The 26,889-nt window shown below is 48.3% G+C and overlaps 1 protein-coding gene across 1 annotated transcript in view; it reads left to right on the top strand.

The window, feature by feature from the left end:
• The window catches only part of JAM3 (junctional adhesion molecule 3), a 198,797-nt gene that overhangs the window by 162,981 nt on the left and 8,927 nt on the right, over positions 1-26,889 (top strand). Inside the window, exons 5-8 of the mRNA XM_069614115.1 lie at positions 2,637-2,839; positions 2,956-3,055; positions 3,930-4,056; positions 13,749-13,803. Coding sequence (XP_069470216.1) covers positions 2,637-2,839; positions 2,956-3,055; positions 3,930-4,056; positions 13,749-13,803 — 485 coding nt within the window. The remainder of the gene's footprint in view (positions 1-2,636; positions 2,840-2,955; positions 3,056-3,929; positions 4,057-13,748; positions 13,804-26,889) is intronic.

Here is a 26,889-nt window from a genome sequence, read left to right as displayed (position 1 = left end):
ATGCATGTAGAGGTGTATCTGGTCAGTCTAGGCTGGCTTATATTTTTTCTGCATGGTCTGTTAACAGTTGGTGCTGAATAATGGGTTTGCCACAAGGCGATTACCGGGTCGGCGACAGCCAGCCTAAATGGAAGTTCAGTTTCTCTTTGTGGCGATATTCCAAGATGTCTGTGAGCTAAGTGTTGAACTGGCTTAGATGGTGCTCAAATCCCCATCAACCAACATTTGGATAGTTTCCCGGACCGCTGCGTTTGGATGATTATATGTTGAGGTCTCTGCTATGTCTCGGTCTGTGGATGTGCTGAGTCTGCTTACATCTCTAAATATTGGCCACAAGGTCCAAGAGATCTGGTTCTGCGAAGATCAGATTGCGTGCCAAATCTTGTAGGCCTATGGTCACTTCTCACTTGCGGGCCCACCCCAAGGATTTGAGGTGAAAAAGTATCTGGTCACTTTCCCCATAAATTCTTTGCATGACCTGCAAATGCTGGCTTTTGGAGGCCGGAGCACAGCACACCAAATCGGAGGGTATCACAACAAGGCCGATGTGCCTCTGCCCCAACTGCAGGCGGTTTGTTTATTGAAATTCTGGTGGCCCATGTCAAAACCTCAAGCAGCAGTGCTTTTTCTTTCCTGGTACGGTGTCAAGTACTGAGGCGTGTGGACACTGCTCTTCTTGGGTTCTTTGTCTGCACGTGTAGGTGCGGAGGGACCCTCTGTACCAGTCTGCATCAAGGTGTACGGGCCACTGATGCCTGGGATTAAAATCTGAAGCCTTTTCAGCCTAAAGTTCTCTACCTCTTTGGTTGTTAAAGCTGCCATCCGGAATTTCTTGAGGAGTCTGAAGAGGAACAAGATTAGCACAACCTGTCCCTTGAGTAGGATCTTTTGTGGTGTTTCTTGTGGTTTTCCCTTTCATCCTAACATCCGTTTCTCGTGAAGGACATTTTTTAGTTGTGGAAAACACCCCTCCACCAAAGATCGCCTTCTGGAGGTGGTCTCTCTAGATTTAGGTGGGAGACACTATCCCTGAGCATCTTGGGGATAAATTGCCTGAGAGGAACCACACAATAAGACATTGTGGTCCATCCCCAAACACCATACGCATATCGTATGGGGGTTGGCAATCTGTTTGGAACCCAAAGCTTTAGAAGAACTTGGCATTGTAATTGAAATGACGCAGAGGACAATTTTGAGGTAGAGACATCTTCCCAAGGCAGTGTGATGAGCTCATGGAAACAGAACCGAGGTCACGGGTCATAAACTGTAATGCTCTATATGCAGGATCGAACAAGTATATCCTTGATAAATTCCAAACTCTCCAAAATAACGCTATTAGAGTAGCTTTAAATATTCCTAATAGAGCTCATATCTCCACCTCGAGGAAAAATATCCACTGGCTAAAAATCAAAGACAGGATTGCCCTCAAAATACTCTCCCTCACCTCCAAATGTCTTAACAACATAGCTCCCCCTTACCTGGCAAACAGAGTCAACAAGAGAACCTCAAACCGTCCCACTAGAATTACCAATGCCTATACTTTAGTGGTGCCTAGATACAAAAAGAGTACAGCTGGCGGTTCCAGTTTTCCGGTCATAGCTGCGCAAACTTGGAACAAACTCCCTCTGGATCTCAGAATGGACCAACCTTACCCTAGCTTCAGGCGGAAAGTCCTCACCTGGATACGTTCCAATGACACTTAGCTCGACCGTCCCATTGCCACCTGCTCTAGAGACCCTAGATGACTGTAACTAGATACATTGATTTCTGGTTAACTAGCTTGAACTGTAGTGTCGCATTTTCTTGTACATGCACCTTGTTACTAATGTGAACTGTATAACTGTATTTTTCCTGTAACCAAGTTCTCAAGTATCCTTGTATTGTCTGCGCCCAGCTACCCCTTTGGGTTTGGTTCTGCGCTATACCAAATAAACAAACAAACATAAAATGCCCCATATGTGCAATGGCTACTGTCCCTTCCAGAGGCTAAATTGACCACTGGACCTGCTCTGCGCCGAGGACTCCTCGTCTCCAACATCGTTCCTGATAATGGGTGCACCAGTCGGGAGATATCTGAAGACGAATCTGGGAGGACACTATGCCAACATCTGTTTTAAAAAGTTACTTGCCTATAAAAACCTGCATTGCTTTTTTCCGCCCTGCTTAGTGGTATGGCTATATTTCGACAGATATGTTGCATGTCCACTCCCTTATTTAATGCTATGAAGTGCTTTTCTGTACCTTTAACTGCACAGCTCAAAGTTTAGCCTTGGCTGCTCAGTCATGTTTCCATTGGGAGGGTCGGGGGGGAGGGAGAGTTGGGGAGGCTAACCCTTTTGCATGCTTGTAGGGGGGCTTTTATCGCACCCAAAACTCAGGGCTAATGAAACTACTCCCAATGCCATGAAACACCTCTGCAGTACGAGACGAGTGACTACATACTTTGATTAATTGATCTATTTCGGAACACCATTGAAATGTCTTTGGCATCGCTGTCGCAAGTGGAAAATCTGGGGTGGACTATTGTTAGTGAAAAAGTGGTGGATTCGTCTGTGTATGGATTTCTGGCAGTATCAGGTGTGATTTGAACTGAAAAAGCCCAGAATAACCCATCACTGTGTCTCTTCCATCTCCAGTGAAGCCAGTAGTTCCAAGATGTATTGTGCCCAAATCAGTGCCTGTGGGCAGTGCTGCTGCTCTTTACTGCGACGAGAAGGAGGGCTTCCCGAATCCCACATACCGATGGTATTGGAATAGCGAGCCCCTGCCAGAGGAATCCAAGAGCCATCCCAAATACGTGAACTCTTCTTTCAAAGTGGATCCCAAATCTGGCACGCTGGTAAATTTGCTCAGATTTCTACTGCACGCCATGTGCCCTGTTGCCTGGCGGTCTCCATCTCTGATGTCTTTGCATTTGCTATACTGCCTGCCTGATCAATTTCTCCATTTGTACAGACGTTCACATCTGTGGTAAAAGCAGACACAGGAGTTTACTACTGCATCGCAACAAACCAAGCAGGATCGGCCAAATGTGAAGGTCACTCAATGGAAGTCTGTAAGTGTCTCTGCATCGTTTGTTAATGCGTGTGGATTTAAGGAATCTAGTGTGAATGCCTACAGGGTTGATGCACGAATGGCGTAGCAATGCCCAAACTCGGTTATTCATTAGAGAGGCTTTAAAGGGGGCAGTGGGTGACATGATTGAAAGGACTGGATCTGGTGCAAGATACATTTTCTCAAAAGTTGTAAGACTTTGGGTCTGGCTCGCAAGTCAAGGTCTGGTGGGGGCCACTCTTCGCTCGGTGTCGCTGATAATTGCGCGTTTGTAATCTAGAACCAGGGGAGCGCTTCACTTAGTACCAGGATCATGTTTGTCAAGGTGGTGCCATACTGCTAGCTAGATTCTCTTTATCCTTGATGCGATGACTGCAGGGTTTTTCCACACGTCTTACTTTCTGGGAGCAGCAAACGGAGGCTTATGTTCAGATCCATTGATTAGATGAGTGGTCGGGGTCTGAATCCCCTGAACAATGACTGTACAGAGATCCGTCTCATGCCATTCCTGTGTTACCCGACGTGGAAGAGAGGATGTGTTGGTCCTGCTCTGAGCAGGACCGCCATTTAGAGATGGACCAAAGCTCCTGCTGTAAAATGGAAGCCTAGACTTCATGAGGTGAAGGATCTCCAGATGAATGTTCCTTCTCTTTACACTCATCCTAGACTGTCTCCAATGTCCCTCCTGCTGTTCTGTTACTTTCCCCCAGTCTAGCCGGTTCATTACTGTTTGAATTAATGTGCTGCAGGGGCCTTCAGTACTCCTACTTGGAGGCTCCTCATTATGGTGAGAAGAAGGTTTACATATATTGTCCCTTGTCCGGTTATGATCTTTGACTCTTTAATTTTTGCTAACACTGCTCACTCTTTTCCAGATGACCTGAACATTGCAGCAATCGTGGGCGGTGTTATTGTTGTGGTGTTGATCCTGGCCCTGATCATAATGGGGCTGTGCTTTGCGTACCGAAAAGGTTACTTTGCAAACAGCAAACCGAGCACAAGGTAAGAGCAACTCTAGCTTCAGTCTGGTGTGAGAGACCATGATCTCCCTGAAACACACCCTCCCTGGGCCGGTTTCTAGCCGTGTTCCTGCTCCCCAACCTGCCAGCTTTTCATATCAAGCACCCCTTTGCCTGGTTACACTGTCCCGAATTGTCCGCTTACCAGGTGCTGCTGACCCCCTAAACATGTATCTTCCCATTCTCTTGAGAGGGTGAGGGGATTTGGGGATAGGTTCTCCCAATACCTTTCTGACCCTCATAACCACCCACCCACCTACCTTCCCCTGCCCCCACACCCCTCCTTGTTTAATTGGGGGGGGGTCACCTCCCATGCCCCCCCCCTTTCTGCTGCCAAACTGATTCTGGCCCCAACCTTAAGCTTATCTCTTACCCCCCCTCTAACCCCCCCATCGCTGCAACCTTTGTCACTGATGGGCAGTATGAGACTAGCCATGCTGCATTGGTGGACTAAATGCACCACAGCCAGGCACTTGGTTGATCGACTAATCTGGAATTCCCACATTCAAATTGGGAAATAGTCCTGAAGGGACACTGGCACTCTTAATCCATAGTCTCCTTTCCTTCATACTCTTGGGATGTCCCATGGATCTGGGGACAGGACCGGAGCGTGTTGCAAACCAGTATAAATAGAATGTTCCAGTACACGACCTGCATGGCAGCTCCTACGCGCACCTCACCCAGGCACCAGTCCGTTCATTAAGTCAAGACTTAACACCTCGTGAGTGGGCAATGCTGGAGGGCATATGGACGAAGTGTCACTACAGTGAGTAACATTTCAGTACTCTTACGCCCCATCCCCTTCCCCATACTCTGGGAGAACTCAAAGCACCCTAGAAAAAGAGCGTCTGGAAGTTTGTTCTACATTGAAATACTATGTGTTTTGGTTGAATTTCGTAAAACGTTTTCCTTTTGTGCACTTTTTGTAATGCTGGGGTAGACCTCCCCTGCCCCCTCAAGATCCCCCACCGTTTTTAATACCCTAACCCAACCCCCCCCCCATTTATTTTTTGTGTAAAGAGGTGCCAAAACATCGAACTATTCAATCAAAGAAATTTGCTGTTTTCGTCCCTGTTTTTGTATTCGTTTTTTGGGTGTGCGGGGGCAGGGGGGTTACCCTGGAAGTTGAATTGCATAAAGTCATCAATGCGGCTTTGCCAAAAGCTGCATCGCTTCTCGTGCTGTGGTCGTGGGTGTAATACTTACAGAAGAGTGTGGGTTTGCTCAAGATGCATCTTTTCATATATGAGCATGTAGCCCCTTGAGGGGAGATTTTCCCCTGCAACCTGTATGCCTCCAAAACAGTTGAGACCCTCCAGCATGATATGGATGCCTTTGATGCCACAGTACATGCCCTTTGCCTATCCAACTAGAATGCCAATGACCTGGCCACATCCAAGGTGTGCAGGGAAGTTTCTGGCTCTGTGTTTATAGAAGGGAACAAGACAGGAAGTGAAAGTTCCTCATTTATGTTGCAGCTGCTTAGGATCTTTGGGAAGCATCCAGGGTTTGTTTTTTATCACAACCATGCCCTGTCCTTGTGGAAGATGCCTATGGTCTGGCGTCTCTATTTCCAGGGTTACCCTCTTTAAATCTGAGCCCAGTGGCTTGAGAGGCTTGTGCACGAGTGCTGATAAAGCAATGTTGAGATCCCAAAGAATATGAGTTCTTCTCCTCTGGGTACAGAGCCTCAGAACTCCATTGAAACTCCTTTTCACCATAGGGTTGCCCATGAACATACTACTGTCTTCCTTGTTCAGAAAGGCATGTATGACTGCTGTATGTTCTGCTGGAGTCAATTGATACCCATGATTAACCCAGGGCTGCAATAAGATATTCACACCTAGGGAAGGCCGCCCAGCCAATCGGCTAGCTGGAACAGCAGATTAGAATCTGCGTTCTTTGTCCGCTTTTCCCAGGCACCCAGGGCGCTTCCCAGAGTGGCAGTGTGCACCAGGATCCCAACCGGCCCATAAAGCTGGTGGTTGCCCAATAGCACTTTAAGATGGAATATCTGCACCCGTGAGATGGATCGGGATGCAGATTAATACTTGAGCATCTAATCAATAATGACAACTGGTTTGGCAAAGGGAGTCGGTTTAATGACGAGTACAAAAAAACGGGGCGTTTCATGAATATCCGCGGTTGCGTGATCTTCCTTCTCGCTTCACAACTCAACGAGCTTCATAAAAAAACACATCATTTATACTAAAAACTCATCACTGATGTGTAACGCTTAAACTGTTGCATGAAATTCTATTTGTTCTAGGAAGGTAACTTTAATATAGGTACTATATCTGTATATGGTAACGGAGTAAGGGGATTGGGTAAAAACTGTCAGGTGGGACATCCAAGCCCTACCTTTAAAAATGGCTACTGTAGACGTCACTAAAAGTACGACATCCCATTGGTTCTACTAACTATAGGACCCTAGATTACTTGGTCCACTAAATGGTCCCACTCATACTTTTCCATTTTGCCTAGCAGCATGCAGAATAGTCGGCCAGGTGCAGGGTGCCCTTCAGCTCCCCCGGCCTTCTTCGAATTATTGCTAAAATCAATCCTCACTTCAGGGGTCATGTGTCAATTATTTCAGTGTGGTTGGCCTTGAGACTGCATCTCTGTCTGGAAAAAGTTCTGATATCTTTGTATGACACTCTGCCATGGGTAGGTGTGAATGTCTCACTTCTTCTCGCTCGGCTGGTCACGTGATTCAGACACCGTAAATTTGCCGCCTTCTCCATGTAATTCATGTATTTGATTTTAGTTTTGCCCACCACCTGCCTTCTGCTTCTTATCTTGACCTTTCTGAGCAGGATATTCTGTTTCTTGCTTCATTAATTGTAGCTACTGTTCATCTATTTTAGCTGATAAGACCTTGGCTTTTTGGCACAATGTGTCTCTGCTGAGTTTCGCTTCTGCCTTTTTATTCTTGATTTGTTAAATATGAAGCTCTCCACATGCGGCCTCTAGTAACCTTTGGTTGATTCTGCTCTTTTGCATAGTGGAAGTATACTTCTATAACATGCTTATTTTGAGGTAGATATGTATAGGTGGCGCTTGCCGCAATCTATCTTACTACTAAGCATAGCAAGCCGCATGATTTTCTTAGCTTTCTTGTGGTTCCAAGCATATGTACATGCATAAGCTGGTCGCATGGCATAAGCTTCTTACATTTGGCATTGTCCTTTTACTTTAGGTTCGTGATGTTCCTTATTCATGGTGTTTCGTCTTTTTATCATTCTCAGGTCGTCATATGTTCTATATGTGAGTCAGTCTGGGTTCTTGTGGCATCACCATTCATCTTCCATTAAGACCTTTTTGGCTTCTTCAGGGACTGTACTCGGATGATCTTCATTCCGTTTCATTTGTTGATATGGTTTTCTCAATGGATACCTTGCTGTCCATGTTTTCTTTGGTGTCAGTACTTCAATAGGTGCTGTTCTTCTGATGGGTACTGGACAGGTCCCCACTGCGGCTCTGCTGGTTTATTTGCTCATCATACATCACATACTTCGACGTGAACGTTCCTGGTACTTCAAAATGGATGGTTGGAGTGCATGCCGTACTTGGGACCTCTTCTACAGCAGTGTTTTATTAAAAAAAAAAATTGTTTGTGGGGAGGCAACAGGGAGTCTCCCAGTTGTGTCCACCTCCACCCCAAACAAACAAAACCCCTTCCCCCACCTCCTCCCCACTTACCGCTCCCGTCCTGGCCGCCACCATAGAAATGGAATATTTACTTGCTTCCTTATCCCTATGGCGCCGACCATTGAATGTTTCTTTTCTTTCTTTCCTCTGGAGTTTGGCATCACACAGTAAGTGCAGCCAATCTGCCACCACAAAGATACAATTGGCACCCCGGATAAACCCCGGGGTGTGAATGGCTTTCACCCCCGCGTTGGGGAGCGGCCAAGGCAGGTAACACCCAACCCTCACCAAGGCCCGAAAGCTATATTTCATCCTGTATCGCCTTGCAAGGGCCACTCTCTCAGCACCAATGACAATTTACTTCTGTATTGTGTCCTAGTGCTCTCCTTCCTGGGTGGTTTTAACATTGTGGTGAACCAAACGGGGAGGCCCGTACCAGGCACAGGCCAGTGAAGTCCCCTTTGGCCCCTTATGGTCGTCTCGTTGCCAAGCCGTCCCCAAAATAGCGTCACTGTAGTATAGTTGAATCTCTGTATCTCCTATTTATGCTATGTACATGTATCACATGTTTACCCTATCCATCCTGTCGCTTTATATACGTATGCCGCTATGTACACCCTCGTCCTGCTCTCGTGTTTGGTCACAAGCGCTTTACTGATAACCACCATATCAAACTACTACGCTTACTATCTCCTATACACCATCATTCAACTAGAACACAGCTATGCTATGAGACATTTGGCCTAGCTGTTCTCATACTAACAAGAACCCATCATCCTAATAAAACCCAGCTAGCTGCGCACATACCGGCTAGCTTAGGCATCTCCTCAGACCTGACGCAGTCAGAACTCAGTCTGGGTGTCCACCCTCCAGACTGAACACATCCAACTGATTTCCTCAGCACCACACCTACTGCTAAGAAGCGGCTATCATGCAACACCCACACCAGCTGCACACATATCCGGTTCTCGCTCTCTCTACAAAAGGCGCTATATAAATGCCAAGTAACATAACATTAGTTTTTTTTTTAAATGCTGCCAGTGCCTGTGGTAGTAGGGGGGGGGGGGTCTCCAGATGTCGTGTGCACAGTGGCTTAGTCCACGGGCCTCCACGTGTTGTACCCTTTTGTGTCTTACAGTGTGCACACAGGGAATAATTCCCATACCATGGACATTGGTTAGGTTCTCTGTCCCTGCCGTTTTCACACTGGGTACCTTGGTTGTCGCCCTGCACTTGGCACAAGCTGGTGGCACTTTTACCTATTGTTTTTATTTATTTTACTGTTGATCCTGTGTATTGCACTGCCCCCTCCCCTGCACTTGCGCAATCTCAATGTCACCTGGCCTAGTAAGATTGTCTGTCTTCCCTTTGTCCCCCTCCCTTGCCTCGTTGCACCTTGAAACACTTGTGTATAGGTGCGTTATGAATACCATATCATATCCTGTGTTCAAACTAGTCTGAACAGGCACAGGATGCCAGTGAATTTTTGGCGCTACTAGGGGTTTCCCGGTCTGGTGGGCCATTGGTGCTGCAGAGTGGGGTGCTGCCGTGCCCGGTATGTCCCTCTAATGGGGAGGGGAAAAGGGCCTCTTGCACCCTTCCCCTGCTGGGTGATGCCCAGTAAGGTATCCCTTGCATAACGTGGCCTTTCAAAGAGTAAGTCACTTACTCGATGTGATTAAGTCTTCTTCCTCTGCTGGAAGTCCCTCGCCCAAAACTTCCCCCACTGTGACGATTGCCTACTAAGGAGAGCCCGAAGTGAGAGGGAGCCACACATGGGCCTGCCCCCAAACAAAGCAAGCAAAGTCTGCAGGTCCGCGGAGGAGAAACTATGTGCAGTTGGGTATATATATACCTTGAAGTTTTACCAAGATGCAGCGTGCAGCTGTCCTGTCTGATTCAGAGAAAGAGACTGACGGTTGCGCAGAAGAGAGGGGGCGTCGATGGGGGTCTGTCTAAGGTCGTTCCCGCATGCGGAGTAAACTGGAGTTGCTGCCTAACATCACACTCAAGTCCTGTTCCAGGAGCCATCCCAAGAGTGTGGAGGAAAGGGGACAGGACATAAGAGTATCTACAGTAATTCGCTGGGACCCGTAGGTAAAGAGCCCGGGCAATTAAGCCTGGCAGGGGAAATGAAGGGTGGTGTTCTCTGCTCCCATTACAAAGGGAAGGGGTTTTACAGATGGCCCAGTTCCTTTGGGCTTTAAAATATGCAGGGAGATTGCTGGGCATGAACGGAGGTAGCAGACTACTGGCACCCAGACCTGGAAGAGTGGAAATGTATTTTAATTTGTAGAGTGCACTACAGCCCGCAGGCCTCGAGGCGCTATATCAGAGCTTAAGAAGGCTTGATTAAGGGTTACAAGGAAGCCGTCCAAGAGTGCTTGTTACAGTTCAGAGAAAGTGTTTACAGAGTATCACAGAATACATCCAGGTGCAATTTGTCAAAGAATCCAAGTTAAAGCAGTCAGACGAAGGGGTTAGGTTTGATGGCTTTGCAAAATGCTGAATGGGATTCGATGATCCTGATGTGAGGGCGGTAGGGAGTTCCAGAGTAGGGGGGGCGACAGCAGGGAAGCTGGAGCTGCCTCCCCGTACCTTACGGGTTCTGGGAACCGATAGGTTAGAGTAAGGGGATCTGGACGGTCTGAGGGTGGCGGGTTTGGTGATTCTGCATGATAAGTAAGGGGGGGTGGAGGGGCAAGGGCAAGGTCGTGAAGGGGAGGGGGAGGTGGGCTTGTCTCCTGGTGTGAGGTCAACTTGAGTGCTTCAGTTTAGTGAGTTCTTGGTGTGAGGATTTTGGCTTGCAAGTTTTCCAGTTTGCTTAGCATGGCAGACTGAATGGCGTTACACCAGACTTCATCCTTCACTATTGGAGATGGGGGAGTCTCGAGTTCTCTGAAAATAGCAAATATTTCTCTACTTCCAGATTTAGCATTAGCTATCCTGGTATTATAGGAAGAGGCTTTAGCATTGGTGATGCCAATTTTGTATTGTTTTGAGATGGATTTGAAGGCGATTCTACTGGCCTCGGTGGGGTTGTTCATCCATGTATTGAGAGCAGTCCTTTTTTCACCACATAATTTTAGGAGATCCTTAGTGAACCAGGTGTTAGAATGTTTGGATTTCATAGCTTTTTTGGGGGTGAGAGGTGCCACCAGGTCAACAGCCTGGGTGATGACTTTTCTTGAAGTCATTGGCAAAGTGATCAGGGTCGTCAGTGAAGGGAGGTAGTAGAGCAGGTACCCTGAGGTGCTTAGATAGGTTGTCGTGGGTGAGCAGTTTGGAGCTGCGGGCGATGGATGCAGGAAGAGTGATGGTGGGCGGTGGAGGACCTCTGGAGGTGAGGATGTGGAACAGAATACAGTGGTGATCAGACCAGGGTTGTGGGGTGATCACAGGGTGGCTTAGCAAACAGTTATGGTGGGCAATCCAATCTAGGGTGCGTCCTTTGATATGAGTGGGGCTGGAGATGGCTTGCATGAACCCCAAGGTGCGCAGTGATTTGTTGAGGTTTTTGGCTTCTGGGTCTTTAGAGAGGGAGTGGGTTAGAGCATATTGAAAGTCATTTGAGGGGCCCGGGCGGACGGTAAATGAGGTGGATGGTATAGGTGCAGTTGTCCGAGCGCTTGAGTTTGAGTAGGAGATAATCGTTCTCAATGGTCATGATGGATAGGGAATCCTTGGCGATGCCGGCAACACCACCCCCTCTGTGGGAGGAGCGGTCTTGTCTGTAGCTAATGTACACCTCGGGTACTGCCAAGGTGAGGGCTGGTCCGGAGGACTCTGACAGCCATGTTTCGCTAAGGAAGAGGAGGTCAAGCTTGTTGCTGGTGACCAAGTCATGTATATCTAGTGCATGGGTAGGTAGGGATCGAGAGTTAATCGGGACAGATTTGAGGTTGGCTTCAGGGTGTGGGAAAAGGGAGGATGAGCTGGGAGAAGACAGAGCAGTAGTACTTAAGGGGTCGAAGTTGTTACGTGGCGTGTGAGACAAGTGGGAGTACATTGCAGGCAGTTTCCACATCAGTGCATAGTGGCATGTTTAATACAGGGAACATCAGTGCATGGAGGCTGAACAATACAGGGCACCTTAGCAGTAGGCAGGATAGCGTGATGAGCATTGCATAGCAGTGGGGCGCTTGAGGTAGGTGTGGGTACATTGCAAGTGGTGTTAGCAGCAATAGATGGTAAGGCAGTGAAAGTGGCAATGGTACATGGCATAATGAAAGTAGGCAGGGAAGTGTTAGAGGACACAGATGTGTGGCGCGCAAGCCACTGGTGGGTGTATTACAGGTAAGAGATACATAATTACGGGCAGAATAGTTGATTTCTGCTTGAGTGATGTTGGGTGCTTCCGTGTCTTCCAGGAGGTCAGTGATGGAGTGTTGAGGCGGCCAGTTTACAGGCGGTGCTAAAGATTCACCCATGGGCGGAGCAACGGTATGTTGAGGGCAGCCGGGCGGATGCCTACCCTATTGTGCTCCGGCCTGTTGGGCGTGGGAAGGAGCCGGTTGAGGGGGGTGTAGCCTTTGGTGGGAGGTGGAGTCCAGGGGTGAGTGTGGGTGGCCTTGGTGAGCGCTGTACGTGCAGAGAAGTACAGGCAAGTGTTATCTAGCGACTGGGGGAGGAGGGGGGTAGGCATGGCCCTGAATGGTTATCAAGTCTTTCCCTGAGGCGGTATAGTCTTAGCAGACTGCTCGGGCAGAATGTACTAGCTGGTGACTGGATCGTGTGCGCACGCAGTCGGTCGTTTTGCAGGGTTATGCTAGGGATACAGGCATCAAGGGCTTTCGGGTTGTGCTTACCTAGTGATGGGGATGGGTTGGTGGCCTTCTGCGCCTTCGAGCAACGGAGAGCTGCAGAGAGTGAGCTTGGCCTTTTCTCCTGGCCTTTGCTCCTCTGCGGCTTCGCCTGGCGGTGTATCTCCCCTCCATTAAAGGCAGGAGGGGAGGGGCTGACTGGGCCAAGGGACCAATTGCGGGCCTCAGTTGTAGGTTGATTCCTGGTTCCTATGGCAACCACGGCGGCGGCCATCTTAGGCTCTCCTTGGACCTCGTGGCATGTAATGGACCTGAGGGGCATAATCGAGCACTCTGGTGCTACGGCAGTGCTCTGAACAGCTGATGTTACCTGTATGGGGTTCACACATCCCCAGAACAAGAGACCAAACGATGGCCGCCAAATGGACAGGTTGGTACCACTAGTCTCCCAATTTAGTGCGCCAAGGTATCTCACTGCCCTCGGGCAACCTTTTTGTCTATACGAATGTAGGGTGCAAGGCATCCCAAACATCTCTTCTGCCTCTGCAGCCCAGGGAGGCAGCACCTGGATGGATAAAGGATCAGGAAAAACACCCACCCTACCCAAAAAGCCTGGAGGGGTCCAATGGGGGGGGGGGGTGAAATGGAATACACAGCTCAACGATGTGCAACAATCGTACGCGGATGGGACAACGGCATGGATCAGCCTCGAGTTGGCCCTACGATGGAGCAGGGCCCCTGATCCCATGATGTCCAAAAGCACATTTTCTTTTATTGCTAATTTTCTTCTTATGATTATTATGTTTGATAAAATAAAGCTTACGGCCTATTTTTTTTTTTTCCCCCACCTGATGATATTGCCTCAGGGTTTTTATATGTACCTACCTGCACCATACACTCCTCTGCACTATGCCACTCCCAGAGGTGCCCCAACCCCTTTTGCGCTCCAAACACCTAAATGTAAAGGCTTCTACCAGATATGTTTGTGAAGGTAGGAGTCAGCTCGGCTGTGGCGTACTCCTATTGCGCATTGGTGCCATACTATTGCTTATGAAAAAATAAGTGACCCTAAATGTTTTACCAGTAAAACCACACCGCCTTCAAAATGAGTGGGGGCCTTGGATGCAGTGGCTATTAGTCTAGAGCACACCCTGCCCTTGGCCCACCTCTAAAATATGTCCGTATCAAAGGAAGATATTGTCAACGTTGGCTTTTCTTGTTAATTCCATCAGATAATCCTATTGTCCTTCCTTTGTTGCAGCTACAAGACGCCAGCAAAACCAGATTGCGTAAATTATCTGCGGACAGAGGATGAGGTAACGAAAGCGAGGGGGGGGGGGTCGCAATCACGTGTGATGGTCTTTGAGCCTCTAAAAGTGAAGTAATTGATGACACTGTCTACAAGTACATCCATAGCAGTAGCAGTCCCAACTCCCACCAATATTGCAGGAGGCGGTACAAGGGGAGGTTGTGACCACTATCCAGAAGTGGGCAGTCCACCCCTGGCAGTAAACCGCTCCACAGCCTCTTATAATGCAAGTATTCTCTGATGTTTCTCTTCTATAGCTCTAGAAACTGATTCAAAATCGTCCCTTGGCCAGTCCTGTTTTTATCTTTGCCTGTTTTTAATAGTTTCACTTTTCCCATTATAAAACTCAGACTACAAGTCCCAGATTGCAAAGAAAAAAACAGTACTAGATGAGCACCTACAGATTGGAATGGGTCATGTTGACAAGTATGCAATGGGACAGTGTCCTGAGGACACCCTTCCTATGATGTGCAATAAGGAATGCAAGGATGACCTGCAGGGGTAGAGCTAAGGTCTTGCTGCCTCATTGGGAGCAGGGTGAGTGTTTGAAATGAGATGCTGCAGTTCTTTTTTTAGTGCATTGGTAAATCGATGCTCTGGATTCACGGATACTGGCGACGGCGACTATTAGACGCGTTTCACTCCATGAAAGATTTGCAAAAGAATTGAAGTTTCTTAAGTGTTGTCTTTCTTGCATGTCTCCCAACATGGTAATGTGGAATTCTAGAAATGTAATTTATCTAGAACTAGTTCAGGTGGTACGCTGTGGCGCGGCATTATCTGGCCCATTATCTGTGTTGCAATTGGGGCACCCTCCTTTTTACCTGACTCTTTAATCCCAACTGCATGATAACACATTTTCCAGGGTTTCAGAGGATATAGGGTGGCTTAAAGTACCGGCAGCGGTAGCGTACTAGCCATCAGCAAGCAGCGAAGTCTTGTAATGGGTAATTTCCGTCTCTACCCAAGCGGTCCCTTAGAGTTGGATTGGGAGGAGTGAGAGAAAGCTGGCATGAAAATATTGAGCAGTGCTAAATGTGACCTGAGTCTGTTAAAACCTGTCTTGTAAAAGGAAGTCTGGAAGACCATGCTGATCACCTGACCGCATAACCACCTCGCCCACTCATATGGTCAGACCACGCCATGCTGATCTATAGACTTCATGTCCATTTCCTGGAACGGAGCAGTAGTTGCTGGAGGAGCAATTGTCTGATGCTCGACGCCCTAGTTTCGGACTCTTCTTATAGCGCATGAATTGATCCAGTGAGATGTGGTTGGTTGGGTGACTGGTCCCACCGTATTCGATTTTAAATATTCAACACACATGTTCCGTCTTGGAGATGTAGTGGCTAAGAACTTTTCTGTTGTAGACTGTCTCGGGCTGGACTATACAGTAATGCCCCAAGGGCCTGTCCAACTGGTCAGTTTTCTGTGCCAATATGGGCACTTTATGACCTACTTTGCATTCTCCAGTTTTAACCAATATTAACTTTCCCTAAAATGACTGCCCTTTATTGTGAAGAGACACATGTTGCAATCTGTGAATGGGGACCATTTTTCGTAGTGGTTACTATTTTCTGACTCCAGTTGGAGATGTTTGGTGAAGAGCTTACCTGTTGTTGAGGTGTTAAAATGTCTCTTCAAGCTGTGAAGGCTGGGATTTCTGGCGTCGCCTTTGTTTAAAATCTATATATTCGCTTTGGCTCCTTCCCGCGCTACAGCGCGCACTTCTGACTCCCGTCTCCCATGTTGCTGCCGCCATCCCTCCTCCCCACCACCCTCGAGCGATGTGATCTACAGAAGCAGCTCCACATGGTGTCTGCTAGTGAAGCGGCAATCAGCCAGCCGTCATCCAGCAACGACAAACTGGGCATGTACCCATTTTCATTTAGCAACTGCCCCTCCGCAACACCCCCGCCATATAGACGCACCAAGTTGTGAACTGTGTGGTCTGGCCATGTCTCACATCCAGGAGAACTGTTAGCTAGCGGCATCTAACATCTAGTTGGCCGGCACTCTAACTGATCTAGCTAGTCAGATTTGTCATTATTAGCTAGCTTGCGTCACATCGAGACAGAATTGTCATTAGCTAGCTTGCGTCACATCGAGACCGATTTGTAGCAGTGCTAGTGAATGCTGCGCTTTGACAAGGGTTAACTGCCTTATATTCGGCTTCTAGAACTGAACTCCACCCATTTAGCTATAGTATTTTCTCTATGCAAACAAAAAGGTGAATGTGCTGGTTCTGTGTGGCATCACAGCAACGACCCATAGACCATACATGATGGGGGAGAGTGGGAGGTTTGGCATATCTTCGCTTCCACAAGAGTACATGGTTGCGTGGGTCAAGGAGAATAGCTGTGAAAGTCTTCTACTTAACGGGAAACCATAACTCTCTAGCCAATGCTGTAAGTGTTCTGGCTCAAGTATCGCAAGTGAGCGAGAACCTTGATTTGTATTCTTACACAACAGGTGGATCTTTCAACAATAGACGACACAGGGGGATAGGCGGCATGGGGGCGTGTAGTTTCTCCTTTTCCTGAGTAGTTGACTAATGGGCCTATAAAACTTCAACTTAGTAGATACTTTGCCCACTTTCCGGAACCCCTGCAGTCCGTAGAAGGAACATTACTGGTAAGTGATGCGTCCTTCAATAGATTGTATTCTCCCACAGATTCTGCATCTTGATACAAGCAGTAACCATGCTGCAGGAGGGTTGGAAATCGCGCAGAAAAACCAAAGCGTGTGTCAGCCCCATGAGTCAAGTCCAAGTGTAATGCTTGGCAAACATGTGCAAAGAAGACGCGTGACTAATATCTCTAACCGGCACCCCCATCTGAGGAGCCGAGGAGGGCGCAACCCCTCTGGTAAAGTGAGCCCAAGCTGTGCTGGAACCTCCTTGCCCACAGTCTGGGAGCATTCAGAAATGCATAGCACTGTCCAGCAAGAGTTAGTTTGCTTAGTAACTGCTCGCCCAACCTGGATTGTGAACAAACAATAAACTGGTCATCCTTCCTGATGGAGCCCGTTCTTGCCAGGTAAAAACTCAGCGCCCTCTTGGGATCCAGTCTGTGGAGCCTCTCCTCGTCCTTTGAAGCATGGAGTTGGAGGGTGAAACGCTGGTAGGTTGATGCTCTGTCCCAGATGAAATTCTGACACCACGTCAAAAAAATGTAGGGCACACTTTCAGGGAGCATGCCTGCAATTCACGGACCCTTCTAGTGCACGGGATTGCTACTTCAATGTAACAAGTCTGATGTGACCTGAATGGAAAGGCTCAAATAGTGCCGCTATCAGAAAGGTGAGAACCAAGTTCAGATCCCCACCAGGGACCACAAAAGGTGGAGGAGGGAAAGAGTTGGGGCCACCACCAGAATGGTAAAGAAGGAACCTTGTTCTGGCTTACTTTTTTAAAAAGGTGAAAGAGCCGTCAGATACCCCTTCACCGTGCCGAGATGCAGGCCTGATTTGGCTGTGGCCAACAAAAAGGTGGGACACGACATGGGGTCTACTCCTTTCACCTTGAATATGCAATGTGACCAGTGGCCATCTGTTTGAGGTATAATGCAGCAAGGTTCCCTCCAAGTGACTTTGTAATAGCGTTGTCTTCTTTCTCCAGCCAGATATATCGAGGCAGTCCTCCTCCTTTTGGCTGAATGAGTGCTCCCCATTGATGAGCATGTCAGAGATTTACCTGACATCTGGGGCAAACCCTGATACCCTAAGCCAAAAGAACCTCCTGGCTACTGAACTTGTGCCCATAGATCTGGTAGTGCAATCTGTAGCATCCAGCCCCGCCTGGAGACTTTCCCATCGGCCATTAAGTCTGGTTTAATGTCTGTCTGCTTCAGGTATATGCAATTTAGCCTTGCAAATCGCTGCCCACAAAATATATGAATACTTGGAAGGGGTTCGGTATGTGTTAATGGTTTGGAGACTTTGCTCCCTGAGGCAAAAAACCTTTCACTATAGTGTTCATCGCCTTCCTGTCTTTAGCGAGGGCAAATGTTTGAAAGGTTGTCAGTTTTGCTCCTGCAAAGGCTGCCTGATGAACTAGGCTCTTGGGAGTTGGGTACTTTGAATAAAAGTCTGTGTCTATATGTCTGTACTTCTGAGGCTTTTGAATCTACTTTGAATCACATGCTTTTTATAGGCCGCCATCTAGTGGTATGTGTGAGTATTGCAAAGCTTGTTTTCGAAAGTTGAAAAGGGAAGTTGACTAGGTGTGTTTGTTATACTACCCCCTTTGTGACTTCCGTCGTACCCATGGTCCTTCATGCGTAGAGTCTTCACTTCGGTCTTCAAAATATTTGTCATAGACCATTTCATTTAGTCTTTACCGCGCTTGACAAACAACCATCATCTCGACGCAACGAAGGATCCCAACGATTCAACGACACGGAGATGCCTCGACTGACACTGGCGACGATGAGGCCTGCTGATACCAACTGGGGAAGACACAGCATTGTCCACTCTCTGCGGGGCCTCCTACCCAGCACCCTGTGGCTCATACTGGGCATCCAAATAACTAGTATTGAACCCATATTTGCGGAGACTCCAGTGGGGTGTGCCATGACACCGGGGGGAAAAAGGAGCTCTAATTCCCGCCCCCACGTACCATCATGGGCAACGTTAAAAAAAGCAAGCCAAGATGGACCAGTTTGCAAAGATCGATCATAATCCAACCCCACCTGAGTTGATGCAGGAACCAACTCAGCTAGACATCTGTCTTAGACCAGACACTTTTGTCTCTCAAATCCAGTATTGACAATCTGGGGCAAAAATAGATTCCCTATATGCCTGGTCCCTGACTTCAGTCCTCGGGTCCAGGATCAGAGGAAAACATTTCAGACAGTCAAAAATATAATCTTCACGACACCAGAGACTGCAGAACAGTTTGCCATGGATATCCTGGAGCCTGATGACCCCCTCAAACCCTTCTCCCCCCGTGGCTACAAAGACAAAAGACACTGTTTTGTATTAAAGGGAGGGGAGAGGGTTATAGTTATATGGCTGGTATGTTATGGTTTCTAGTGTGGGTTTTAATGGGACATATGGGTCTGTTGGGGTTAATGGTACCTGAAATGTTGTTCGGGTTCAGGGGTTTCTGTTACATCAAGACACGATAGGCTCAGAATATACACACCAAGGCCTTGAAGAGGGGCTTTTTTGTCCCGCACATGATACCACAGTCACCAAGGGTACCACAAGTACTTCTTCTCGAAAGGACTTCTACTGTACGCAATGGGTGCGCAGGGGAGAGCGAGTGATCTGGACTGTGGCATCACAGAACATTCAGGGGTTCACAAATGGTAAAAAGGCCTGCCTGATCTCGAACTACGCTAGGAATCGTAAGGTAAATGTTCTGTGCCTGCATGAAACACACTTGGACAAGGGCGGCTGGCTCCCCAACCTAGGAGGGTGGAGGATCCATAGGCATTGCTCCTCCTATTCACACACTCCCATGGGGTGGCTATGTATATTCATCGCTCCTTGGAGTTCAAGCTCCATGATCAGATTGGGGAATCTGATGGGCGATACCTTTTGGTGGCACAGGAACTAGTGGGATGGTGGGTTCTTTTTATCAACGTGTATGCTCCGAATATTTATTGTCCAGACTTCTTCCAGTGCTGTGCCGACCATCTGTGCACCTTCCCGAATTGAGGTGGTGTGGGCTGGGGGATTTAACATGGCGCTCTCGTTAGCTCTGGATAGATCCTCCTCCACCCAGCTTGCTCTCTCTCGAGGGTGGCCCTTAAGTGGGCAGCCATAGCAGAGTATCATGATCTCATCGACACCTGGTGTTTCTTACATCCCACTTGCAGGGAATTCATCTTTTATTCGGAGTACATGGCGGCTCCTCCAGAATAGATTGTCATGTTGGCCCTGTCACTCTGTAAACACCCAGATCCTCCCTAGGACCTTATCTGATCACTCCCTAGTCTTAGTACACGTCAGGGGCCTGAGCCATCCCTAGAGGATGCAGTCTTTTGGGAAGATATCCGACAAGACATCTCAACTTTATTTCAAATTAATGTGGGATTGGTCCCTGACCCAAGGGTAGTGTGGGAGGCCTTTTAAGGTCTACGTTTGGGGCTGCTGCATGGCTAAGGAATGAGGGTGTCCTGAAATGCATCTGTAGGCCCGTCTCTACCCTAGAAGTTAACCTCAAGAAGTTGAAGGTCCAACAAGGCCTCCAAGAGTTCCTGGAAGTGCAGACCCTACTGTGAGGAAAAACTGGAAGAAATGGGCCTTCTAACCGCCAGGGAGGAGAGATTTCTGGGGGGGGGCGGCACATAGCAACACCTACATATGGGGAGGGAGATTGCCCAAGCCGGACACTGGCCTGGGCCATTAAACAAGAGTGATGATTAGACACTATAGTAAAGGTTGAAGATGAGAGGGGGAGGGGTCCACCAGGGACAGCGAAAAGATCAGCACAATCTTTTGTAAGTTCTATGCCTGGCTACATACCACCCCGACAACTGCAGGCCACGATTCGATAACACAATACCTGGACAGGTTAGCCCTGGGGTGGCTGGACCCAGCCCAGGGTGCATCTCTGAATGACCCCCTCCCCCTGCCTCTCCGACGAGCAGTTCAGTAGAGTGATCCTTCCCCCTCCTAATGGTAAGGCCCTGGGTACCGATGGGATCACGGCCGAACTATACAAAGCGTACCCTGATCCCCCCCCCCCCCCCCATATCTACGAGACATGTGCGAGGTGGCTAGGACCTCTGCAATCCACTAGGACTGCCCTAGTGCCAGTACTGTTGAAACCCAACAAGGACTCTTGTAAATGTTCCTCATATAGGCCCTTCTCTTTAATGCTGATAATAAGATCCTAGCTAAAATCCTGGCAGATAGGCTTCTACCTTATATGCCTAGCCTGGTTCTCCCCGATCAGGCCGGCTTTATTCCTGGGCGCGCCACCCAAAATAATCTACGCAGACTGTTCATGGTAATGCACAACGTGAACCTAGTGATCCCGATTGTAGTAGCTGCCGAGAAGGCCTTTGAGTCAGTGGAATGGCCATTCCTATTCGAAGTCCTTCGTTGTACGGGTATAGGCACCTCCTACCTACAGTGGATTTGTCTCCTATACACTGCCCCCAAAGCCATAGCGTACACCAATTGGAAGCTATATATCCGTCACGAGGTACGGGCAGGGCTGCCCCTTCTCCCCATAGTGTTTGCTCTTGCAGCCGAACCTTTGGCCTGTGAATTTATAATTAACCTTTATAAAACGCACAGCAGTGGTATAACACGCCCATAGAGGTGTGAAGATTAATTCCCACAACTCCATTATTTCGCTGAATGCTATATGTCAAAAACCTAAATTTAAAAAAAAATGCACAACCTCTATGGTGGAAGAGATTTCTGACTTTGGAGAACTCTTAGGCTTACGGATCAACCGGGCTAAATCGAAGGTCCTCTCCCCGACGCCCAGTGTTGATCGACATGACATTGGTGAGGCCTTCGGATGGTGCCTGCATGGTATTCGGTACCTGAGTATACGGGTGTCCTGATCCCCCAGTGGCGTTGTACGGGGACAAAAATGTGGTTGTGCTGGAGCACCAGGTGGACGCGTGGATCCGCCTGCTCACTGCTCAGGCAGCCAGGATCTTGCTGGTTAGATGGTGATCCTACCAAACTTTTGATGTTTTCAATAATTTCCCGATGTGTCCTCAGCCGGGCTTCTGGTCACGGCTCAGGAGCCTAATGATGCTGTTAATATGGGCTGGCGGACAGGCCTGGATATCGTATGATAGGGGAGGGGGGAGGGGGGGCAGGCACTAGATTTGCCGGACCTATACAGGTACTTGATGGCAGTGCAGATTCAATATTCAATCTGGTGGTGGTCCTCCTCAGTGGCCCTCCCGCACGCCCTCCTCGAGAAAGAGACCTTACAACCTGATGACGTAAGAGGGCTGTTGTGGAGCACTCTGGAGAGACATTCAAGTAATGAGGTGCAACCCCTTGCTGTCACACGCAGAGTCTGGGATCAACTGGGGTGTTGAGAGGGATTGGAGCAATAGTACTCCCCTCTGATGGCTATATACCGAGTCAGCGGTATAACACTCACGAGGAGATTTTCCAACAACATTTTGTAAAACTGAAGGTCCACACTCTGGGGGACTGGTCCGAACGGGCAGTTTATCTCATGGGAGGAGGACCTAAAGGATAGAGAGTGAACACTGGTTACTATGCTTCTGTACTTCCAGCTCCGTGAGGTACTACGATCCAAATGGCCCGACTTTCCAAACACAGCATTAGGAGGGAGGCTGTTGGCACAGGTCACCTCTCCTGCAACCACAGGCAAGCTGTTCTCCTCTTTATATAAAATGATCCAGTCACGACGCACCCATGCTGGCAAATACGAGTACGTGGGAAACCACCCTAGGAAAGACACTGACCACGGAACAGTGGAAAACTGTATGTACACAAACCCGATCCATATCGATGAATAATCTGTTTCATTTGATACATTTTACATTTTTGACCAGATGTATTATTCCCCAGCCCGCCTGCATAGTTCTTACACGGAAAGGTTCCATAGTTGTAAAAGATGCTGTGAGAACGTGGCAGACTTCTATCGTGTGGCCTGGTCTTTCCCCTGAGTGCAGGCTCTCTGGAATAAGTTGCCCAGCTACTCTCCCAAATGTTGAATACTCAAGTACGTTATTCCCTGATTTGTGGCTGTTTGGTGCTGGTGGAGGAACAAGGGTCCTGTGCCGAGAAACGCCTAGTAGGAATGGTAACTTTTGTGGGCAGATCACTAATACATGGGGAAGGGCCAGGGCCCCTAGCTACCACGAATGGCTCAACTACATGTTGATGTGCAAGAAGAAGGAAACACAATATGCGCAGAACACCCCCCCCCCCCCCCCCCCCCTCTTGCCAACAGCAGACCACTGGTTATCTGGGCCCTTTTTGATCATATATGCTCACAGGAGCAGAGAACTCCCATGCCCCTACAGAGTGTGCCCTAGAATTGATCTATTGCTACACTGTTGTGGTGACCTGGTGGCGATTCACGCTCCCGACGTTTGGTATTTATTGAATCACGTCCCTGTGAAGCATTACAAGGAGCACCTAATAAATGTTACAGGATGTTAATGATTATCCATCTGTAATAAATGATACTGTACCTGCACAGATACCCTGAAGCTGAGGTCTATGCCCCAAAACAGAGACTGTCTCATGTGGTGAAGTGGATGTAGCTTCATATTAATGGCCTATGCTGTCTTTACGGGGGATATGGGTGCATACGATGTGGGCGTGACTGCCCTACTTTCAGTTGTAATGTGTTTGATTTCTGTTTGAAATGCCAATAAAAACAGTTTTAATAAAAGACCTTGTCTGACAAACAGTGTCAAAAAGTTTCGAATGACAAACACTCAGTTCTTCCGATTTTAAGTGGGGAAAGCCCACTACCAGTTCAAAGTGCTGCCCTTTGGTGTGTGCTAAGGGTATTCGCCGACGTACTGGTGGTGGCAGTAGCTCACCTGCACAGGCAGTCCATCCCGGTATACCCTTATCTAGACGACTGACTAATCACGGGAAAGACTCCTCAGGAATGTCTTCTTCACGCCCAAAAATACCATCGACCTACTCTTCAGTCTAGTTTTCTCAATCAATGAGAACAAATCGGGTCTCACCCCAGAACAAACAAAACAGTTTCTTGGGGCCCAAATTTGGACAAAAGGCACTTTAGTCTTCCCCCTCCAATGAGAGGGTGCTAAATTTCCAGATGCAAATTCCACAATATGTAGGCGGTCGATAACTGTACGGAAGGCCCATGTGCCTTCTAGGCATGATAGCTTCCTGCATTTACATAGTACTTCACGCCCGGCTGCGCATGCATCCTATGCAAGTGGCTAGCGAAACGCTGGTCTCGGGCAAGCGGGCAGTGGGATGATTTAGTGATAATTTTGCAAAACCGAGTTCAATCACTGCAATGGTGGTCAAAGGGAAACCTCCTGCAAGGGAAATCCTTTACCACCCCCACAGTTCAGGCCACTCCTACCAAAGATGCATCCCTCTTAGGATGGGGAGCCCATCTTCTCCAGTTTACAGCTCGGGGTAGGGGGGGAGGAATGGTCAGTGGCTCGAGCAAAGAAACATTGAAAGAGATGGCAAGCTATATGCGACTGCGATAACGATTGGACTCAGCTGATAGCATTAGCAGAGCGATGGCAGCGAGCAAGGTAATACGAAGGTTTGTGTGGTTGAGATTCAGAATTTGCACCGGACGTGCAGTCCAGGCTCCTCAACATGCCCTATGATGACACCCAGCTGTTTGGCAGCAAGGCTGATGAAAGCCTGCAGGAGCTGTAGACCTCAAAGGTAGCAGCCAAATCCCTTTAGCCGCCATCACAGCCACAACCATTGTGTACAACGCCCTTTCATCAACATCTGTTTTTTCGACTGGTGTTTTTGCTGAAAAAACTAATTGGAATTTTTTGGGGGGTGGGGAAAGGGTATGTAAAGGGTTGGGGGGGTTGGTAATAACAAAAAATAGGTAGCGGAGGAGGGGTTTTGAGGGAGGATTCCCTCCCCAAAAATAATTTTTAAATGTGTTTTCGGCAAAAACTGTTTGTGAAAACAATGGGTGGAATTACATAGAACCAACCCTCACCCCAGTGGATCATCTTGGATGGGTAAGTCCTTTTGCTTCTACTCCTCAGTTGGAAAGGTGAGAGGACGGGCTTGTCAAAGGAGTTGGAGAAGATTTGATCATGGTGGACGAGGGAGAGGTGCAAAGGCTGCTAAACCAATTGCTACTTTAGCATCAGCTGCTGCTTCAGCTGCCTCAAAACCTGAGGTTTTGAGCCACAAGACCTCGGTGGGAGGCAGACTCACTGCATCTGCAAGAATGGTGTGGCATTGGAAAAAGTAGCCCAGGGTTACTGCCTCCCCTTTTATAAAGGCCTCAGGAGCATCTACCGGAGAGCCACTATTTCAAGGTTCCAGATCTGTTCCTTGTGCAAGACATTTTGAGCCTGCTTGAGAAAGGTGCTATTGTCCCTGTCAAAGGATGGTTACTATCCCTATTATCTAATCCCCCCCCCCCCCAAAGATGAAGTTGAGACCCATCTTGGACTTGAGATGCTTGAACAAGTTCTTCAGAAAGGACAAGTTCAAGATGGTCACACTTTTTCAGGCCCTCCAGCTCCAGGATTGGATGCTGTCTTTGGAATTTCAGGGTGTTTACTTTCATGTGCCTATCCATCAGAAGCACAGGAAGTACCTGAGGTTTGCTGTTGGTGATTCTCGTTATCAGTTTCGAGTTCTGCCATTCGGGCTGACCTCCGCCCCAAGGGTTTTCACCAAGCTGATGGTGATAGTGATTCTCAGGAGAGTAGAGGAGCGGGGGTGGATTCATGTCTACTTGTACCTGGACGATTGGCTGGTCCAAGCACATTCTCCTGAACAGACCCTGGAACACCTCAGCATAACTTGCCACTCCATCCAAAGGCTGGGCTTCTCCCCCAATTACAAGACGTCCCACGTGATACCATCTCAAAGACTCCAGTTTATCAGAGTGATTCCTGGATGCTTCCTTGGGCAATGTCTCGCCACCTGAGGTGAGGGCTCAACACATTCTGCAGATGGTCGCCAAGTTCCAGAGTGCCCAGCGTCTTCCGGCCTTCAACTTTTTTGAGGTTGCTTGGTCTCATGGCATCCTACATTTTCCTAGTGGCAGAGGCTCACTTCTCGAGATCCCTCCAAGGGGCTCTTGGGACACAGTGGTCCCAATTCTCAGGCAAGATGTTAGACCACCTTCAGGTTCCGAGCAGGGTCATTCAGGATCTTCTCTGGTGGGCCTGCAAGCACAACAATCTGAAGGGAGAAATCTTTTGGCAACCATGACTGTAGATGACAGTAGTGACGGACGCCTCACTCATGGGGTGGGGAGCCAATGACAATGATTGACAAACCGTGGTAGTTTGTCTCCATGGGAGTCTAAACTATACATCCATCGTTTGGATCTGAGGGCTATCAGGCTACCGCTGGAAGCCATTCTGCCCTCTATATGGGGAAAAAAATGTCCTGATAATGACAACACAGTGGCCATGTACTACCTCAACAAGAGAGGAGGTGTAGGTTCACTGGCACTGTGCAGAGAGGTGATGCAGCTCTGGTTCTGGACAAATAAAGAAGGAATCTCCCTATCCGTAGTTCACCTAGCCGGAGAGGAGAACACAGCGGCAGACGCTCTGAGCAGGCAGAGCACAGTCTCCTACGAGTGGGAACTAGCTCAGGAAGTCCTTCACGAGATCTTCACCCTTTGGGGAACCCCTCAAGTCGATCTGGGTGTGACCCGAGTCAACCGGAATTGCGAACTGGTCTGCTCCAGGGAATCTTCCCCCAAGAGGACCTCCAGGCGATGCGTTTGTAGTGGACTGTGTGTTTCCACTCCTGTATGTGTTTCCTTCAGTTCCTGTCGCTCCTCACATGATCAGGCGGTTGAGAAAGTTCGGGAAACTCATGGTCCTGATTGGGCAAGGAGGATGTGGTACGTCTTCTGCAAAGAGAGTACAGAACAGTATTGGGTTCTCCATCCAGAGGTCAAGACAATCCTCCTTTACGTGTGGTTTCTGAGAGGTTGAGATATAAGGATTGGGACCTCCTGGACGACGTAATGGAGATTTTGCTTTTGGCCAGGAGGCCAGCAACAACATCCTTATACTGCTGCCATTGGAACAAATTCTGCAGCTGGTGTAGGGGAAAATGATGTGGACCCTTTGCAATGCAATGTATACCTATGGTGTTGTCTTTTTTTGTTGTTGTTACATTTGGCTAATCTGGGGCTCTGGATTGGGACCATTAAGGGATACTTGGCAGTGCTTTCAATTGCACCTCGCACGAGGTATCTTACTTAAAAATGCCATTTGAGCATAGTTTCTTAAGGGGCTCACTAATGTGTTCCCTCCTGAACCTTTTCCAGTCCCTGTTTGGGATCCTAATCTGATATTAAATTTCCTGATGTATGCTCCTTTTTGAGCCACTTCACTCATGTCCGTTCAGACTGCTTACATTTAAACCCATTCTGTTAGTTGCGTTAACATCAGACCGCAGGGTGAGT

This window comes from Ambystoma mexicanum, chromosome 9 (assembly GCF_040938575.1).
Source record: "Ambystoma mexicanum isolate Mex_15411 chromosome 9, UKY_AmexF1_1, whole genome shotgun sequence".
Classification (NCBI taxonomy): Eukaryota; Metazoa; Chordata; class Amphibia; order Caudata; family Ambystomatidae; genus Ambystoma; species Ambystoma mexicanum.
The sequence above is the reverse complement of the archived record's forward strand: the minus strand, read 5'-3'. Positions and strand labels throughout refer to the sequence as shown.